This window comes from Lynx canadensis, chromosome B4 (assembly GCF_007474595.2).
Source record: "Lynx canadensis isolate LIC74 chromosome B4, mLynCan4.pri.v2, whole genome shotgun sequence".
NCBI lineage: Eukaryota > Metazoa > Chordata > Mammalia > Carnivora > Felidae > Lynx > Lynx canadensis.
Window position 1 is genome coordinate 59,642,802 of NC_044309.1, and position 21,059 is coordinate 59,663,860.

The 21,059-nt window shown below is 40.3% G+C and overlaps 1 protein-coding gene across 1 annotated transcript in view; it reads right to left on the bottom strand.

Moving 5' to 3' along the window:
- Positions 1-6,015: 6,015 nt before the first annotated feature.
- The window catches only part of TM7SF3 (transmembrane 7 superfamily member 3), a 36,621-nt gene continuing 21,577 nt past the window's right edge, over positions 6,016-21,059 (bottom strand). Inside the window, exons 7-12 of the mRNA XM_030322023.2 lie at positions 15,110-15,196; positions 13,239-13,319; positions 12,464-12,616; positions 9,408-9,505; positions 8,662-8,824; positions 6,016-7,387 (exon numbers count right to left, since the gene is read on the bottom strand). Coding sequence (XP_030177883.1) covers positions 7,125-7,387; positions 8,662-8,824; positions 9,408-9,505; positions 12,464-12,616; positions 13,239-13,319; positions 15,110-15,196 — 845 coding nt within the window. The 3' untranslated portion in view covers positions 6,016-7,124. The remainder of the gene's footprint in view (positions 7,388-8,661; positions 8,825-9,407; positions 9,506-12,463; positions 12,617-13,238; positions 13,320-15,109; positions 15,197-21,059) is intronic.

The following is a 21,059-nucleotide window of genomic DNA, read 5'->3' on the forward strand; positions in this document are numbered from 1 at the left end:
AAGCCCAGGGCTCAGTCCTTATTCCTGCTCACTTCCTTGGTGATCTCACCCAGTCTCATGACTTTAAATACCACCTGTAATGCTGATGACTCCCAAATTTACAGCTCTCATGAACTCTGGACTCTTCCAACTGTAACTATCAAAGATCTCAGACTTAACATGCTCCAAGCAGTCTTCCCCCCAGGCCTCTCCATATGCTTCCCTGAGATGGTGACAACTCCATCTTTTCAGCTGCCAAGGCCAAAAACCTTCCTGGCATCTTTGACTCCACTTTTTCTATCTTGCATCCAATTCATCAGCAAATCCTATTGACCCCCCTCCCTTCTAAATATATCAGAATCCTACCATCTCTCACCATCTCTACTGTTTCCCCTGGTTAAAGCCACATTATGATAGTGTTAGAGTGAGCAAATTAAACCTAAGTATCATACAATAAGGAAATAATTTACTTCCAGATTACTAATTTACTATCAATATCTACCCAAAGCAGTTTATATGTACTGTGGCTTAAAGATTCTAGCAACAGGAACAAAAAAATAACTAAATTTACATAATAAAAACCTGAATGCTATACTGCAGATGTAATTACAACCATGTAAAAACTGCATAGCGGGTGGGGTGCCTGGGTGGCTCAGTCGGTTAAGCATCCAACTTCGGTTCAGGTGATGATCTCGCAGTTCTTGAGTTTGAGCCCCGCATCGGGCTCTGTGCTAAGAGCTCAGAGCCTGGAGCCTACTTCGGATTCTATGTCTCCTTCTCTCTCTGCCCCTCTCTTGCTCGTGCTCTCTCACAAAAAGTAAACATTAAAAAATAAATAAATGCATAGGGGGAAATGTCCAGAAGCAAATAACATCAGTATACTTCCAACTAACTCTGTTTTACATACACTAGCCAGTTAGTTTTCTGTTGCCTGCAAACCAGTTTTTTTGTGACTATCTTTGTATAGATGTATCATAATTTATTCAACTCTTTCTTCTGATGGATATTCAGACTGTTTGAAATTTCTGTTAAAACAATGCACCCAGGGGCGCTTGGGTGGCTCAGTCAGTATAGCATCCAACTTTGGCTAAGGTCATGATCTCATGGTCTGTGGGTTCGAGCCCCAAGACAGGCTCTGTGCTGACAGCTCGGAGCCTGGAGCCTGCTTCGGATTCTGTGTCTCCCTCTCTCTCTGTCCCTCCCCCATTTGTGCTCTCTCTCTCTCAAAAATAAAATAAAAAAAAAATGCTTCATTAACTCATGTGCATAATTTATGTACTGCGATTTCTGGTGTATAAATTCTCAGAAGTTGGTTAGGTTATGTTCCTTTTTGAGATCTTTCACATAAAGGAAAAAATAAATGTAGACGGTTAAAAATCTACCATACAGAAAATATTACAGTTTAAAGTAAGTCAACTTCTTCCTACAACCTGTGTCTTCCCAGGGGTAATTAGAAGTTTCTTCTGAATCAGAAAAACTTCCCTATAAATGTTTTTAAACATATTTACACACAAATACACATAATTGGAATCTTACACCTTGGTTCCTCAATTTTTTTTCATTTAATGCTATCCCTCACAAGTTTTTTTTTCCCATATGAGCAAAAGGAAAAGAGTAAACCCACTGCTTTGGAAAAACTAAAGCCTGCAGAAAATTCACTATACTGAAATCAGTATCAGTAGGTAGAACTGGACCCGGAATAAAAATATCCTGATCTTGAAACACAGGATATATACTTCTTGAGTATCAGATACTGCTAGGAAGAAGGCTACATTTGGGCTTTCTATAAAACTAACAAAGCTGGGGCACCTGGGTGGCTCAGTCCGTTAAGCGGCCGACTTCGGCTCAGGTCGTGATCTCGCGGTCCGTGAGTTCGAGCCCCGCGTCAGGCTCTGTGCTGACAGCTCAGAGCCTGGAGCCTGTTTCAGATTCTGTGTCTCCCTCTCTCTCTGACCCTCCCCTGTTCATGCTCTGTCTCTGTTTCAAAAATAAATAAACGTTAAAAAAAAAAAATTTTTAAAAAGTAACAAAGCTGGTTAGAATCAGTGTTTCTGCAATAACCCCAAGCCTCAGCACACTGCTTTTGTCTGTATATACATTTCAAGATGAATAGGGCTGGCCCTTGGCTACTTTAAAATGCCAAGGATTTATCAGCTGCATCTCCAATTTCAGCACCACTCAGTGGGCAAGTGCACAGTGCTATCAAATCAAAAGCTGATGTGAGATCAAGTGAATGCATTCCTCAAATGTGAACTTCTTCTAGAATATGTTTAAGACCTATCTCTAACTGAAATTTAAATAAAAATTTGAAGGGTAAAAAAAGACCTATCTCAAAGATTATAAGGTTTTTATTCCCAGTCATGTAGACTCTAGACATACAGAATACAAGAGGTTAACAACATTCAGTGGAAAATCACTGGGATATACAATTGAAGTAATTCAGGAGGGAGAGCTGATCTGGAAGAAGAGTAGCTCTACTTGTGAAATGGAAGACTGTCCTATGTTGAAAAACCTTCAGGCATTAATAGGATGAGAGACTTTTTTCAGAAAAAAGCCTTTAATCCTGTCCATGAAAACAGTCCTCTAGAACCCCAGGCCCAGCCCTAGCAATACAATGTATTTCAGTTTTCAGGAATTTTGATATACGGATGGTCTCTCCAAAGGAGACAGCTAGTTTAAAAAACATGTTGAGGTCCAGTTCAATTGCTGAAAACACAGCCCATGGAGAACTGGGGAGCAAAGGCACACTTAATGTGTCTCAATTGCTTCTTCCATCTGCATCATTTTTGGATCTTCTATCTCCTTCCTTAAAGCTCCCAGACACGCATCCATGCTTTTCCCAGTGCGCCCACCACAAGTTCAGGCAGGGCAGAGCACGTACAGGCCACTCTGGACAGTAGAAAATCTATTAGCAGAAGGAGCCGTGAACCTCAGGTGAATAAGCCGTTTAGCCCTTAAAAACTTCAAAGTAAAAAAGTAATTGTGGCCATTCTTCAATCTCCTTCCAAAAGAAGGAATTCACCCTTGGGGAGCAATGGAGTCAGGTATATTATACTTGTATACAGGTACGTTAATAAGACTCTGGAACAGAAGGAAAGATTTTGAGGACTATGGCTTTTGTGGGTCACCCAAGTGTTCTGACCCACCTGCCAGGGAACAATTGCTAAATTCTAGGGTCTTGGAAGGAAATCAGAAAGGTAAATAAAAAGGCAAGGTATGCTCTGGGCAGTTTTGTAGTATAGTCCAAATTTAACGAGGAAGATGGACAATGAAAACAACTACCATATGATCCAATAATCCCACTCCTGGGTATATATCCAAAGGAAATGAAAAGCAGGATCTTGAAAAAATGTAACTCCCATGCTTATTGCAGCATTATTCACAACAGCCAAGACGGAAACATCCTAAGTGGCCATCAACGGATGAATGGATAAAGATGTGGCTTATATATACAATTGAATATTATTCGGTGGTAAAAAAAAGAGAAAGAAATCCTGCCATGTGCAACAACAAGGATAGACTTGGAGGACATTATACCAAGTGAGGGAAGTCAGAGAACGACAAACACTAGATGATAACACTTATATGTGAAATCCAAAAAAGCCAAATTCCTAGTAACAGAGGATGGTGGATACCAGCAGGTGGGCGTGGGAGAATTGGAGAAACGTTATTTAAGGAAATTAGTAGACAAATTCTGGAGCCCAAGTGCACTAGGGATTATAGTCATCAATACTGTATTATGAACTTCAAGGTTGCCAAGAGACTAGATTTTAATTGCTTTCACAAAAAGAATAATTATGTGACACAATAGAGATGCAAACTAACTCTACGATATTAATCATAGGGTAATCATATTGTAGGAATAATCATAGAGTAATATTTAATAAATAATTGTATCAAATCAACATACTGTACCTTAAACTTACACATTATGTCAATTATATCTGAATTAAAAAAAAACAACAACACTGGGGCACCTGGGTGGCTCAGTGGGTTAAGTGTCTGACTTGGGCTCATCTCACAATTCATGAATTTGAGCCCCGCGTTGGGCTCTGTGCTGACAGCTCAGAGCCTGGAACCTGCTTCAGATTCTTTGTCTCCCTCTCTCTCTGCTCCTCCCCTGCTCATGCTCTGTCTCTGTCTCTCAAAAATAAACAAACATTAAAAAAAATTAAAAAAAAAAAAACAAAAAACAACAACACTGACAACCTCCTTCCTGGATCAAAATGCCAAAAGCTGAGAATGGGAGAGCTGACCCCACCAAGCACTCACCTCACCAAGCACCAATGTGAAGGGCTATAAGGACTGGCTGGGCATACAGGTGGGAGAGACTCCACTGGAGGCTCTCCGTAGAGAAGGCCTTGAAGCTTTTCTTTATGCCTTTAACCACAGTACATGGAATGCACTCTGCCTCCTTGTGGTTTTGTTACTCCTACTCATCCTCCAAGTCTCAGCTTAAATGTCATTTCAAGGAATTCTTCCCTGGCATCCCGATTCTACCCCCTACTCCATCAAAAATTTCACTGCCTACCATACCTCCTCTGTATAACTATTGAAGTATATCTGTCTCCTCACACTCTAAGCCCTGAGATAGGCACCATGCCGGAATATTTTGCCATCTTCTTCCTAGTGCCCAAGGCAAGGCCTGACATTTAGGAATTTAACTCATATTTATTTAATGAGTAAAGGGTGAGAGCCAAGTAAAAACGACTATCATTGTACGTATTTTCTTTATTTTGCCTATTAATACTGATGTAGCTTGATCCAGACCTGCCAACCTCCCATGTAATGACTATATGGTAGTCCCTGGGTAAGCCCAAATTTCCACTAACTTGAGCCCCTCTGTATCTCAGTTTCATAGAATGGTCCTCACAAACACGGTGGCCAAACTGCCCAGAGGTCTTCCAATCAACATTCAGGGTGAAATGATTTATAAAGGGTGTTAGTTTGCTAGGGCTGCCATAACATATCACGGACTGGGTGCCATAAACAACAGAAGTTTATTTTCTCACCATTCTGGAGGCTGGAAGTCCAAGTTCAAGGTTGGGTTCCACTGAGGCCTTTTTCCTCTTCTTGCAGAAGGCTGCCTTCTCACTGTGTTGTCACCAATCCACCAGCAGAAGAGAGCTGAAAATAATTAGTGACTTACATTTTCATCATGATAGAGCATAAAGCACATTTGTATAGGGAATCAGGTATCCCAAATTTTGATCTGGGCACAGTTATTGATAAATATCCATATAACTGACTCCTTGGTCAAGAATTTACTCAGTTATAAAATAAGGGACCAAGTAAGATGATCTCTAAGGTCTGTTTCTGGTCTAACAGTATAGCAATTTCCTTGGAAGAATCAATTTTCTATCCCAACCTTCTATAGATCTACTGATCCATGGCACGAGTTAGCTGCTGTGATTTAGCAACCTGGTAGCTAACCTCTAACAGACTGGTCAGAACCAAAACATTTAAGGAATAGTATAACTAATTTTCTGGTAATACTACTACCTTTCTTCAGTTACACAAACCTGAAGTGCTAATAACCAACACAAATCAGCCCACCAAAGACGTCAGCTTTCCTTCTAACAAGGGATATAAATTTAACACACTGCCGCAGATTTCCTTCATTTCCTACTATTTCGCTTAGGCTTAAACCAAATTTTTTAAATAAAGATTTAATTCTCCAGATTAAGTAATTTTATACCTATGACACTTCTGTCATGTCTTCACTGCTACGGTACAAATACAGTTGGTGAGAAAAAAAAAAATCTGTTAAGAATAATGAGACTTTTTAGAATTTTTCTTCAAAATAGGTATTTATTATTTAAAAAAATGATACAAACTGGCATTTTATGACTCACAAATTATGAAAATTTTTTAAGTAATTTGTCTCAATCCTCCAAAAAAGTGTGCTCTGTCTTTACAGTCTTCAGTGGCAGTACATTTTGATGGTACAGAAAATAACTCCCAAACATTCCATATAACTTGTCAGAATGTACAAAGATATGGCAGAAGCCACAATCCCTACAGTAATTAAAAAAAAAAATTCAAGTGTTACTGAAGTTATATAAACAGTGAGGGTTACATAATAGTAAACACCTGTGTGTAATTCTGCAATGCAAAAATGATTAGTTTTGTATGTTTTCGCTTTCTGTATGTTTAGTTTTGTTTCAGCCTTTCCAAAACAAATGCAAAAGCTGAAAATTTTCCAGTTACCTAAAACTCCAAAAATCTATCGTGCTGTGAAAAAACTCTTAAAAGCAGCATCGTTTAAATAGTGGTTAACTCACAAATGCGTATGCAACCACCACAACTACCTTCACCGTTACTCATTGTGTCAGAGTCACCAGCTTCCTATCCAAGGCAGAACCAGATGCCGTGAGGAGTGGGTACGCAGCCCAGGGCATTGAGGTGCTTGCTTGGGGCGGGGCGGGGGGGGGGGGGTCAAAATGGAAGGAACTTTCCTTACAGAGTCCAAGAACCTGATTAAAAGTAGCTCCTTTAAATTCTTTAATCCTTTTTGACCCCCTCCCTCCTCATCACTAAAATATAGATGGTACAGAGTCTTCACACAAAAGAGAAAATTTTTGACACTATTTTTACATCAATGCTAATAACAACCAATTTAACAGAAACAACTAAAAAATGCAAATGTTAAAAGGTTTCCTTACTAAAGGGACTACAGATTAAGGTGGGCGCCAATCGGTTTCTTTAAAAAAAAAAAAAAATTCAAACACATTTTAGAGATCAGAGGTCAACACTATTTTAAAAGGCCTTTAAAGAAAAAACCCGAGGCCGTTATATCCATATCTGACCTATGTAAATCACCCTATTTTCAAATAACGGACATAATTTAGTATTTAAATTAGCATTGTAAGCAATAAAGGACAAAAACAAAGTGCCTACTGAACTTATATACTTTATGACTGAGATGGTAAATGTGTGTTTTACCACAATTAAACAAAAGAAGGGTACCTTCTGATAACACATCAATAAGGACAACGTGAAACTGTGCAAAGCACACATACATACGCCTCTGTTCTTATCAGAGTTGCACCGGAGACTGCTGCAGCAGGCTGGGCATACACACCAAAGCTGAGGCAACGCCTGGGCAGTACTTTGAGACCACACTGACCAACCCCCTTTGGCATCTACAGAAGCAGGGGTGTTCTCTCTCCGGCTGGCTGTTCCTTCTGGAAGAGCTCTTTGATCTGGGCTATTCGGCCATAGAGCCTCTCTCTCAATGGAGGGATGTGGTAGCTAGGGTCCAGGATGTTTGTTACTCTGCGCTCTCTTTCTCGCTTCCATAACTTGTATGGATGGGGAGGAAAAAATGGTCGCCCTCTTTCTCTTCGAATCTGTAACGTGATTCCACTCACAGCAAGCATCCCCCATACTGCCAGGATAATAAAGTCTAAAAAAACAACAGAAAAGCAGTTTGAACTCTTGTCTCTTAAATACCTAACACAGCTCTTAACATTTAACTTCTCATAGTTTAAATCTGTGTCATTCTTTCTCAGTACAATTAAGACTTTTTGGTGAGTTTGACCAAACATGTATATCTCCTCATTTACAAACCAAGGAATAAATAAGGAAGCTACGGTTTTATATTTTAAAATAGGAATTTCCTATGATGGCATTTGAAAGTCCAGACAGGCTGTAAAGGAATCAGTTGTTTGGATCCTTGGAACTCCAACATTTTATGACCAATGCCCACAGGCATAGTTGTTTGTTGTGTTTTTCTGCAGGTGGGGTGGGGAGAAGGCAGTCATCAAGATACACCTCACAAACATACACCATGGAACAGGAGATGCCACCTTGCTCTCTTTTTTCCCATTCCACTCAATATTGGGCCCCACTACACTCATAGGGTGGATTTAGAAATGCATGGAGAGAGTCAACACACTGTAACTGAGCTTCCAGTACAAGGCTTGGCAAAATATCGTCTTGTATGTAAAATTTCCAAGACAACATGGATTTTGAGGTCTCTAAACATCAACCTCCTATCCAATGAGGGCAGGCTCAGCATAATAGAGGTAAAGATATTGCAATCACGATTGTGCTTAAATATTTTCCAACCCTAAGATATGCTTTTCCATCTTCCATATTTTAACATTTCTGAAACCAATATATCTTACACTCACTGTGAATACTTAATTTGGTCATTTTCTCTTCCTCAAAAAGTTAATGGAAAACCTTTAACAGATAGAATCTTACAACTGTGGAAATGGTAACACTTCTAGACTGAAAATCACTTTTTCACTTTCAATTAGCAAATTACATGCTTCTTTAAAGGAGGGAAACAAGGGAATAACTTTAAAAATCAGGCTGTCGTTCTCATCCCTCATCCCACCCCAATCTGTAAGGTGCCAAACAATTTTGTTCTCAGAATTTTTCTCCCAACTGGGAATCTGAACAGGTAACCATCCTGGTTGGGAAATTTCTTAACAAAATTCACTCAGTAGATTTTTAGAAGTGTGAACTTCCACCACTTACAAATTTAAATTATTTGCTCCTGTGGATCATAAGTTATCATTAACGGAAGGCTCTAATAGCATCTGTAGGGCATGGGTTTCCTCCTTTTGTCTAGTTAGCCTTCTTTCAATTGAGTTACCAAGTGCCCTTGTTGGCACAGGCAGGCCAATATTCTTATCTGACTGTCACTCCAGTTCTTGGATTTAGTCTTACCATTAGTTTGAAAAGGCACATTTGTGAAAGCTCTGTGGAAATCCATGTTGAGTGCTCTCTTGAGTACATTCAGAGTGATATGAGAAAGGCTTGTGTACAAGTAACTGTCAAAGGCCAAGACCACCGAGTAGGAGCCAATGAGTCCACAAGTCAGTATGTTCAGCTGTGGAAGAGTGCAAGAGTTTAGGCATGGCCACTGGTAGAACAAGAAATTGTTTCTATGCCTCATTACTGGCCTCAATCACAGGGAATCACTTCTCCCTCAGGGCCCATGAAACGGGATCAAGTCTCAGAGCTGAATAAAGGCTACCTGGCAGGTTAAACTGAAAACCACCTTCGAAACCCATAGTGAGTTCTCAAAACAGAACCTGATAGAAAATGTCTTCCCTGTGAAAGAACCTCAGCAACAAAGTCTAATTACACAAAGAATGCTTCTTTGGAGAGACCGCTGAAACTAAGCACTCACCAGGTTGTGAATTATAGTGAGCCCAACCTCTCTGCTCCCACTGTCCAAAGCATATGGACGGTGGTGACCTGCCTACTCCACTTGATGAAAAACACTCTGTGATCATTATAATCAGAACTTCTCCTACTTTCACAGTAACAAGCCTATTTAAAATTAATCATCTCATGAAGATTGTCCTACAGCTCTCCCCAGTAAATAAAACATGCAAAATGATGCAACACGTGAACAAGTGAAGGCCCGGGACTATATAGTGAATGAATCTCATTGATGAAACACTCACTATTCTTAAGCAGCCCATGAAAACTACTGGAATGAGGACAGCTATGCAGGAGAAGGTCACCCAGAACACACCATCATCATGAAAAATCTTTAGGTTCCCTGAAAAAGCAAGAAGAAATCAAGAGTTAACAACAGGTTTACCAAGTTCAATTTCATCTTCTCAACATCTGAACACAGACACACATGGAAAGTTTATTGTAACAACCAAGGCATAGGCTGGCATTTAGAAATGAATTCTGACTTTTTTGATTTAATGGCCAATACAATCCCCTTTGAAGGATGTGTCTTAGAAGGTCAAGGGGTGGGATCAAGCAGGTAAATGCTCTTCATTTACTCCCAGGGAAATGCAGAAGAGGCTGGACGAGTCTAAACTCTTCCATTCACTAGCTGTGATGCTGGGCCTCACATTCCTAACCCATAAGATAAGAAGATTGAACTATTTTGTAGTTCAAACCATCCTCTCTTGCTCTATGCTTCTATCATTCTGTGATTTTGTACTGCAAAGTAACAAGTGCAAGTAAATGGCATTCAGAGATAACTGTATGAAATCCCACCCAAAATGAACAGCAAAATCCTTTTACTAGATTTTTACCATCAATACATTTCCTGTCCAGCCACTGCAGACTAGAAGATGTGACTCCTCACGTATCAGGAAAGACAGGAGCTAACCACTGACCACACTCCTACTGAACCCTTCTCCAACATGCAGCACACCGGGGGTGACCCAGGAAGAATATATTAGAACTCCTATTTATAAATTAAGTTTAGAGGCGAGGGTATAAGCTAGACAATTATTTGATACTGATACTGACACCATCATTCAGCCCAACTGGAAGTGGCCCCGTATCTTAAGACCCATAAATCCCAGAAGAGGGGGAGTTCCATAGTAAGATCGGATCTTGGGACCACACATTCTGAGAAAGCGAACTGCAACGTGCTGCAGTGAGGTGGATTTATGGGTCATATTCTGTAGTTTAACTCTATTAACCTTCACAAAATACACATGCAGCTTAAAAAAAAAAAAAAAAAAGTCAAGGAATCCAGGGATTGAAAACAGTAGTCGCGATGCCAGCATGTGAAGACTGACCCTTTCAGAGTATAAGCTCTTTGCTGGCTACATAATAAGGTGAAAACAGTAGCAATTTAATTAGATCTGAGAAGTTAGCCACCAACTAAAATTTTAATGCCTAAAAATTTTTTAATTTTAATGCTTAGAAATGTTTAAAATTTTAATGCTTAAAAATAGGACTTTGCATCCACCGGAGACACTGATCCTAACTGTCCTTCAGCAAGGAGTCAGTTCATAAACAAACACATTAACTATTAAAAATTCTAACCAATCATCCCTCCAACCATTAACAAAACAAGGGAAGGGAGCTTATTAAGTAGTTGATTTAGTGCTTTCAGAATAGGGCCCTGAATATGCATTTTCAACAAACCTCCCTGTGAATCTGTCCTTTAGGCAAATCTAAACATTGCTACTGAGCATCGGACTACCTAGTTTTTATATATAAAGGTATCTAGTTTTTTATATATATTGCTACCTGCAAGGGGGCCTGTGGGAATGAACTCATAGGTTTGCTAAAATCAGAACAAAGGGACCTGGAATAGTCAGTAAACACACAGGTTGTCAATTCTTTCTGGTCTTGGGGGAAAAAAGTCTTCAGAGAGCCAACCACACTCTGTCATATCATGCATTCTTAAGAGGTGACAGCCTCTTATATTCTTATATCTAACATTTCCATCAACTTTAATCTGAGGTTGATATATATAAGATATACACAAGAACTAAATTAACTTTAAGCTGAGGTTGATATATATAAGAACATTATCACAAGAAGGAAATAGCCTAAAAGAGTACCTTAAAATATAAATACTCCTTTTTTTTTTTTCTGCATTTTTGACAACAATCAGGAAATGTAAGTTATTATGCAACCACAAAGGGCAGTAGAATGTGCCACTCAGGCATGTGGATTATTTTGAGCTGAAGGCACTCAAGACCCAGCAGAGTCAGGAAAAACTTTTATTGCTTCCTTAACTGCCTAAAAGAATGTAAATAGGGATCCTGGCCCAGGGAGAGGACAATGAACAGAGATAACTATTTTCTCTGAAAGACTTAACTGCCTAGCAGGGCAAACATCTGATTACCAAATGTCTGCTCTTCTTATCTTCTTGTCCTCTTGCTGAATTGCACCTCCAACCCCCACCATCTGAAACCCTGCACGCTTACCCCATTTCTTAGCTCCATATGACACAGAGGTCTGAAACTGCCTGCCTTTGGGTCTCATATTTTTCTGGGTCTCCTGTATATACAAAATTAAATTTGTTTTTCTCTTATTAATCTACTTATGTCAATTTAATTATTTTACCAGCCAAAGAACCTTAGAAGGATAAAAAGGAAATTTTTCCTCCCCTACAAAAGGAAGTTAACTTAGAAAAGTTAACCACATTCTAAAAATTGACAGAAACTGAATTACTTAAAGAAAAAAAAATCTCCGACACCATCCCTGTGCTACTGACCTAGAGGACAAGTAGGTACATTAGAATATCTGGGGTTTGGCAGACGGTGGAAATGAAAACCAGGAACAAAGCACCAGGTTCCCAACTCAGCTCCAACAGAGCCATGCCCAGTTCATCTGTGGGATAAACGGAGCTTCTGCTTAAGATTCACCGTGTACTGGTACTCCCTAGAGTGCCACATCACAGATACAAATTTCCAGAACTCAGGGTGCCTGGGTGGCTGAGTCGCTTAAGCGTCCGACTTCGGCTTAGGTCATGATCTCATGGTTCTTGAGCTCAGGCCCCACATCGGGCTCTGTGCGGACAGCTCAGAGCCTGGAGCCTGCTTCGGATTCTGTGTCTCCCTCTCTCTCTCTGCGCCTCCCCTGCTCATGCTCGGTCTCTTTCTCAAAAATAAAAACATTAAAACAAAACAAATTTCCAGAGCTCTACAGGTAAGGCCCCAAGTCCCTGAGAGGCAGTAGTTGTACCTAGAGAGCCCAAATAAAGGTCTTTCAAACAAAAAACTGAACACACAAAACATTACATATCTCCTACCCAGGAAAGCGAAGAACATCACTGAGGAGACGAGGAAGCCCAACACTAATCCAACACACAGCATGCAGAGCAGGAGGATTCCAAATCGCCACCAAGCAGCTACCAAGAAAATCCCACCAACGCTTCCAGCGACGGCTGTCAGAATCAGACGAACTGCACAGAAGAAGAAGATGAACTGTTTGACCAGAGGTGGCTTTTCCTACCACATGCTTCAAATACACAACACCATCACCAGAGCCAACCTTAGCCTTCCTGTAGGCCAGGTACTGAGGGGGTGACATGACACCAGCATGGCGGCGGGGGGGATGTTGTTGTCCAGGGAGGGGCTGGTCTGAGCCATGGGAACCAGCAGGTGAAGTATACCTCCCAGGACACGTGACAGGTGTGGCTTGGCACAATCTATAAACAGGGGCTAAGGAAGAACGGGGGACAAGCATTCTGTTCAATGAGACATGGCCGGGTTTTGTTTTAAGGTAAAGAAAATCTTAATATTTTTGATGGTTATAAATCTCGTTATCTTCAATACACTACAGAGCTAGAACACAGGTTTATAATCAACATGGCCCTTCATTTCCCTAAGTACCAAGGAATTCACCATGCAGATTAAAAACCCAGAGGAGAAGGTCTAAATAAGTAGTTTAGAAAAGAAGTCTCCATTATGGGTGGTCCATTATTTACACACGTAATAGCACACACAATACTGGTCAAACTACACAAAGAAAGGGGGAGTGTGAACATAACACCTTTCCAATGAAACTGTATTATTTTCACTTACCATCATATTTAACAAGTGTCAGTCTTGTAATCAGTATGTAGAAGAAGAGTCCCATGAAGATAAAGCCTATGAAAAACAATTCTAGTAGCAAACCACCAGAAAAAAAAAAAAAAATACAAGCTATGGTTACGTATTTTTTTTTACAGTGCAATTTAAATTTCTAACCTACAAATATATACTTCAGCTCCCAGAATTTACACATATTAGGACATTTAGAGGAAAGAAATAATTACCTGAAAGGCAAGAAAAATTTAGAAATCATATTAAAATGAATGCGATATTAAAGTACTAACTATTAGATATGCTCTTGCATAGAGGTCAGTTTCAGCTGGTAAGTTGTTAACTGTTAATTTCATAGCTCACTCTAACATCCTCATAGTTCCCACTGAAAACAAGAACAGTATACTTTTGTCATTGTATCTGATCTGAATCTCATCACACTCAATTTGTTACATGAGCAAAAATAAAAAGATAAAGCAAAATAACAAACTCTTCTAAAGCAAAAAGTGACCTTTATACCTTCCTTTAATTCATCCTTTTTTGTCCAGGATGAATAATTAATCACTGTCTTCACCCACTAAAATACCTAGTAATATATTTGGGACCTTGCCTGGGGCTTAAAAATTAAATTCTTTGTTACAGAAGCATTCTATACTTTGAGGAATGAAACATTCTTCACAATATTTTCTTCTCAATCAAGAAAAAAATATAGTAATTGAGAAAGAAATGCATATTTTAATTCGTAATTTATTAAAGCAAGTTTAAAGAGTTTGAGATCAGGATTATTTTCACTCTTCCCTTGATGCTCCAGTATACCCCTTGTTAATGAATTAAATTAGGATTTTTTTTTTTAGTAATTGAAAACATTGTTACATAAAAGGCAGCCCAAAAATTCAAATCAATTCAGCGAGCATAACGTATACAGTCATTCCCCCCTTATCCGTGGATACTCTTTTCACGGCTTCGGTTACCCCATGGTCCGGAAACAGATGATCCTCCTCCTGAGGTTCACCAAAAGGTCAACAGTAGCCTAAAGCTCACTGTGTGCCAATTCTTACCTACATCATACAACTCACATCATCTCATCGTACAGGCATTTTATCATCTCACATCAGCACAAGAAGGTGAGTGCAGAACAAGAAGATATTTTGAGAGAGGGGGACCACACTGACATAACTTTTATTACAGCATATTGCCATAATTATTCTATTGCATTGCTGTTGTTAATTTCTTACTGTGCCCGATTTATAAATTAACCTTTATCATAGGTATGTATTACAGGAAGAAACATAGTATATATAGGGTCCAAGTACTGTCAGTAGTTTCAGGCATCCACTAGGGGTCTTGGAAAGTATGCCCCATGGATGGGGGAAGGGGAGGAACTATGGTATTTCACTCCCTGAATGGTTTTCACCGAGAAGATTGTGGGAGTTCCTGTTTGCAGTCTCAACCTCCTAGGACTAAGCAGACATTTCAATCTACATATAATATACCACAGACCTGCAGCATGATTTATAGGAAACATCATCAACCACCAATACCAAAATCCACATATTCTTACACAGATGTCCTGATTTCCAACCAGTTATTTTTAGTTGGCTATCTGACCTAGCTAGCAATTGAAGAAGTTTGCTGCGCAAATCCAGTCTTGTTTCCCTCCTAAGAAGAGGAAGTTACACTCCATCATTAAGAGAAAAAATTAAAAAGCACAGCAACTAAGTAAAATCTTTACTGAAAGAACCCCAGTCACAAATCTATGAAGACAGTTGGAGATAAGCAGTTACTTAATCTACTTAGAGGTCATAAATCTCCTAGCAGAATTTAAGCAAAAAAGACCACAGCGCCTGAAAATAGCAACTATAGCAAAATACCTGTTTTCCAGAATCTGTGTCCAAAGAAACAAATGAAGAGACCAAGCAGGGCAAAAAGGGTGAAGAACACTTTGGTTGACACTCTTCCTAAAAGAAACAAAAATTTAGTGGATAATAGATCCAGTTTGATCCTGGTATTAGAACAAAGCATCACGAAAAAAGCAAAGTGAACTGACAATAATTTATTTCACACATATATATATATTATAAACTTACTTTAAAAATACCCTTGCCAGCCCTAACCAATTATTTTATGTGGGCAATGAAGACCAATGCTACTGCTATAACCAAAAGAGGAACCAGACAATACATGCTTCCTGACGAGGTATGTAGCTCTATTGTGACATATTCTTGGGCTCTTGTGTGTGAGCGCGCACGCACACACGCAACTAATAGTTCTGTTTCTTCACAAACTACAAGAAAAAAGGAGGGCAACAAAGGGGGAGAACTAGGGATAAAAAGAGATTTAAAAGACATTTCAAGGGGCGCCTGGGTGGCTCAGTCAGGTAAGCGTCCGACTCAGGCTCAGGTCATGATCTCACTGTTCCTGAGTTCGAGCTCTGCGTTGGACTCTGTGCTGACAGCTGAGCCTGGAGCCTGCTTCGGATTCTGTGTCTCCCTCTCTCTCTCTCTCTGCCCCTCCCCGCTATGACTCTCGTGCTCAAAAATAAACATTAAAAAAAAGGTTTTTTTAGGGGCGCCTGCGTGGCTCAGTCAGTTGAACGTCCGACTTCGGCTCAGGTCATGATCTCGCGGTTTGTGGGTTCGAGCCCCACATCAGGCTCTGTGCTGACGGCTCAGAGCCTGGGGAGCCTGCTTAGGATTCTGTGTCTCCTTCTCTCTCAGTCCCTCCCCAACTTGTGCTCTGTCTCTGTCTCTCAAAAATAAATAAATGTAAAATAAAATAAAATTTTTTTAAGACACATCAACTAAATATGATATATAGGCCTCATGTGAAACCTAATTTAAATTTTAAAAAACCTGAAAAACAATTGGGATGATTGGGAAAATGCAAATACTGGCTGTTAATTTGATGCTATTAAAAAATTATCTTCAAAATTTTTCACTGAAACTTATGTTGGTGATACTGTGGCTATTACTTTTTAAAAACGGCACTTATCTTTTTTTTTTTTTTTTTTTTTTTGAGACAAAGAGAGACACAGCATGAACGGGGGAGGGGCAGAGAGAGAGGGAGACACAGAATCGGAAGCAGGCTCAGGCTTTGAGCCATCAGCCCACAGCCCGACGCGGGGCTCGAACTCACGGACCGTGAGATTGTGACCTGAGCTGAAGTCGGACGCCAATCCGACTGAGTCACCCAGGCGCCCCAAAAACGGCACTTATCTTTAAGACACACACATACACACACACACAGAAATTCTGTGAGGAAAAGGACAGCCAGGAATTTGCTATTAAAAGAAAATCCAATAATAAAGGAGGGCCAGGGGTGCCTGGCTGGCTCAGTCAGTAGAGCATGTGACTCTTGATCTCAGAGTTGTGAGTTCAGGCCCTACACTCGGTGTAGAGATTACTTAAAAAAAAAACCTTTGGGGTGCCTTGGTGGCTCAATAGGTTGAGCACCTGACTTCAGCTCAGGTCATGATCAAGTGGTTTGAGACTTCAAGCCCCACATGGAGCACTGTATTGTCAGCCTGTCAGCACACAGCCCACTTCGGATCCTCTGTTCCCCTCTCTCTGCCATTCCCCCACTTCCACTCTCTTAAAACATAAAAACATTAGAAAATAATAATAGCAAATTAAACTAAAAAATAAAATATTTAAAAAAATAATAACGGAGGGCTGGGAGACAGAGACCCAGGTGTGCATATAGCTGAAACAAAATAATAGCCATGAATCAAAACTGTTAAGACTGAAAAAGTGGTATAGGAAGGTTCTTTGAAGCTCATCGTAACAAAAAAATTTAACCAAAACTCACATTAAAATAAAAGAACAGGCATTACACTATATATCGCACATGAACAAATTACTGCCCATCTTCATTACACATACCGCTTTTGAAAAAAATTGAAGCACTCTAACAATAAAGCACAATATGCTTCATGATGCCAAAGAATCCCAAATCTCATGGTCCTTAATAGGCACCAACTTATAAATAACATGAACTGAAAGATACAGCTTACTAAACAGAAAAATGCACTCACTAAATTCACCGTCATGACTCCTTGTGAGATAAACACAAGAAAATAACCCCTGAACTAAAGATGAAAACACCTGTACAATTTCATGTGAAAAATGTTTTAACCTGCCACAGATCAAAACACATAAAACACTTAAGGGTGCTCAGATGCAAATACCATGAAGAGCTACATTTAAGTAAGAAACACAAGCCAGAATTTGCAGGGTATGATACATACCCACACAGCAGTGTTTCTGAGAACAAAGCACCCAAAAGAAAGATGAAACAAAAGATAAAATGCCCTGTTCTGCTTATTTCAGACCTGTGGCTGAATGCTGTTCTATGACTTAATCTTTATACCACAAACATGGAGATTGCTGGGATAATTCTTTTTTAAATAAAATGTAGTGGCAGTTTCCAGTAAGTATAATCATCAAGGTTAGAAATATCTGCTTCCCCAATAAAACCTGACACCCACAGTTAGATATTCCTCCATGATATTAGGCAGCAGAGAGAAACTAAACAGAACCCCCTATCACACAGTACCAGGAAAGGACAGAAAAAAACATCCAGGTAAAACCAGACAGCAGAAGGTTTCATAACAGGTAGACCCTAGAGACAACACGAGAGGCGAAATGGGCACTTTTGGGGGCAGTGCAGACAAAGGAGTGAACGGATGGGGAGAATGGAAGACAGTCCAAGTGTAGAGGGTCTTCAATCATCACAGTATCACTCTAGGTTATGATACACAGGCCAAGGTCTTAATTAAAAGGCAATGTGGGGGCACCTGGGTGTCTCAGGCGGTTGAGTATCTGACTTGGGCTCAAGTCATGATCTGATGGTTTGCAAGTTTGAGTCCCACATCGGACTCTCTGCCATCAGCGCAAAGCCCACTTCAGATTCTATGTCTCACTCTCTCTGCCCCTCCACTTGCACTCTATCTCTCTCAAAAATAAATAAACATTTAAAAAAAAAAAAAAAAGGCAATGTGGATACTTCCTCCCTATTCAAGCTCAGGAAGGACATCCTCACATACATGGAGCTTGAAAATGAAAGCAACAACCGGACCAATGTTACTAGGAGGGGTCAACCCTAGGTTGGAGTAATAGGATCAGAGCTCTCCTTCTTAGGCTAACACATACAGACTGAGACCCAGGAGAGAGAGGCTCTGATTAGGAGGGCCTCTAGTATGGAAGGGCTCAAGGGAAGGGGAGTAGAGGAATGCAGATGAGATTAAGTCTATCAGTGAAAACACAAAATTTACATCTGCCTGGGTCTCCTACACTGTATCTCTCCAGGATCCTGAGCATGGTTGTGGAAGACTGGGTGGGATGTGATACAGCTCCAGCAGAGGAGAGGAAGCCCAGACCAAACACAGTGGAGAGACTTCATTCTTTAGAGCAAAACTCTTTGATAGTGCTATTTGGACTCTTCTCCAATTTCTTTCCTCCTATTTGTTCTTGAGCATACTCTGGTAAGGCTTACCCTAGCACTCCAATGAAACAGCTCCAACCAACAGCCTCCACATTGCTAAATCCAACGGTCATTTTTCAGTTCCTAATTTCCCGACCTCCAAACACTGGAGTGCCTAGTATCCTTAGACTCCGTTCCTTTTCTACATTCTCACTCCACAGGTAATGCCATTTAGTCCATGGCCTTAAATGCCATCTATTAAGCTGATGACTTCCAAGGTAATCTCCAGCCCAAACCTCTCCCCTGAATTCCAGCATACATATAACCAACTGTCAATCCAACATGTCCATTTGAATGCCTCCTAAGGTTCTCAAACTGAACGTGTCCAAAACTGAACTCCTGATACATCCTCCCAAACCTGCTCCTCCAACAGTCTTTCCTGCCTCCGTGAATGGCAGCCCTAGCTCTCTAGTTGCTCGGGGTTAAAACGGCAGTCATCCTTTTCACCTCTCTTCAACCGCCTCATCTAACCCACCAGCAACTACTACTAACTCACTATTTCAAACTACATGCAGCCACTCATGGGTCAACTCTGGGACAATCTGAACATGAAAATAACGATAGTGAGATTATAATCCAGAGAATTAAGAATCCATGGGTTCTTGTATATAAATACATAAATTAAATAGGGGAGAAAAGAAAGCTTTTCCTTACAACAGAATGCCAACTAATAACTATGAAAATTGATGAAATTAGAAAATTGCCATTTGGCAACCACGGAGTAATGAACGTTTCAGGCGAAGATCATGGGATGCTAAACCTAGCAAGGGAGAATTGAAGAAGGGGATATCTAGCTGCATTCAGAGTCCTGCCCAAAAATACTTAAAAGGAAAACAGTTACTTTACAAAGGAGAAACCTGGCAGACACCACTATCCGAATATTCAATGTTACCACCACCGGTAATGGGACAAATAGATATAAAGTGCCCCGAGTGGGACACAACATCACTTCTTTGTATTCCTGCCAAAAATGCAAACTGTGAATTTAATCACGAGGAAACATGAGACAAACCCCAACTGATGATCTTCTAAAAAAAGAAAAAAATAGCACCTACTCCTCAAAAAGGTCAAGGACTTTTTTTTTTTTTGAGGTTACTTATTTTGAAAGAGAGAAAAAGAGAGTGCGCGCAAGCAGGGGAGGAACAGAGAGAGGGAGAGGGAGAACCCAAATAGGCTCCGTACTGTCAGTGCAGAGCCTGACGTGGGGCTTGAACTCACGAACTGCAAGTTCACATAGGTCAAGGTCTTGAAAGACAAAATGAGACTAAGTAATCGTTCCAGATTACAGAAGACTAAAGAGACATATCAGTTAAATGCAACACGTGATCACATTTTTTAAAATAAAGGCAATTAGTGGAATGACTAGTGAAATTTGGTAGCGTCTGTAATATTAAATAACAGTGATGTGAATTACTGTCAATTTTGTGAATTTGATCTTTTTACTATGCTTACATAAGAAAATAAAATTTAAGGGAAAAAGGTCTTCATGTCTGCAACTTCCTCTCAAACAGCTCACAGGGAAAGGTAATGTATGTGCACATGAGCGCATTACAGAGAGTTACAAAGCAAACAGCATGATAACGTTAACATTCTGAGGAATCCGGGTGAAGATTATGCAGTAATTCTTAGTATTTCTTCATCTTTTCTGTGAAACTATTTCAGAATAAAATGTTAAATACACACACGCACGATCTTGCAACCCCTCAATGCCACCATTCTATCTAAACCACCGTCCTCTCTCATCTGTATTACCATGGCCTGCTAATCAATCTCCATTTCTGATCTTGCCCTGACTTTTCTCAAAAAAGCAGCCGAGTGATACCGTCAAAATAGGAGTCAGATCATGGCATTCCCTGCTCAAAACCTCCAAAGCCTTTCCATTTCACTCTGAACAGAAGCTGACTCCCGCACTGTGACCTACGTGGCTGCACCTTTCACCCTCCCCAGTCTCCTCCAGCCACTTCTCACAGAAGTTCTTCAAACACACCGAGAAGGCTCCTATCTGAGGACCTTTGTTCCCTCTGCCTGGCAGTATTGCTCAGACATGTGTGGTTCCCTGCCTCACCTCGGGTCTCTACTCAATGGTTAGCTCCCCACCATGGGCTTCCCTGGCCATCTCTCTCAAAACTCCCCCCTCACTGCCACTTGTTATCTACCTTCCCTATGTAATTTTCACTTCTTAGTGCTCATCAGTTCCTCACATGATGTGTATTTTACAAATTTATCTTGTCTGGCTCATCTCCCCTGCTGGAACATAAGCTCCGAAAGAGCAGGTGTCTTGTCTGTTTTGTTCACTGCTGCATATATACCTGTGCCTAGAAACAGATGGAATAATGGAGG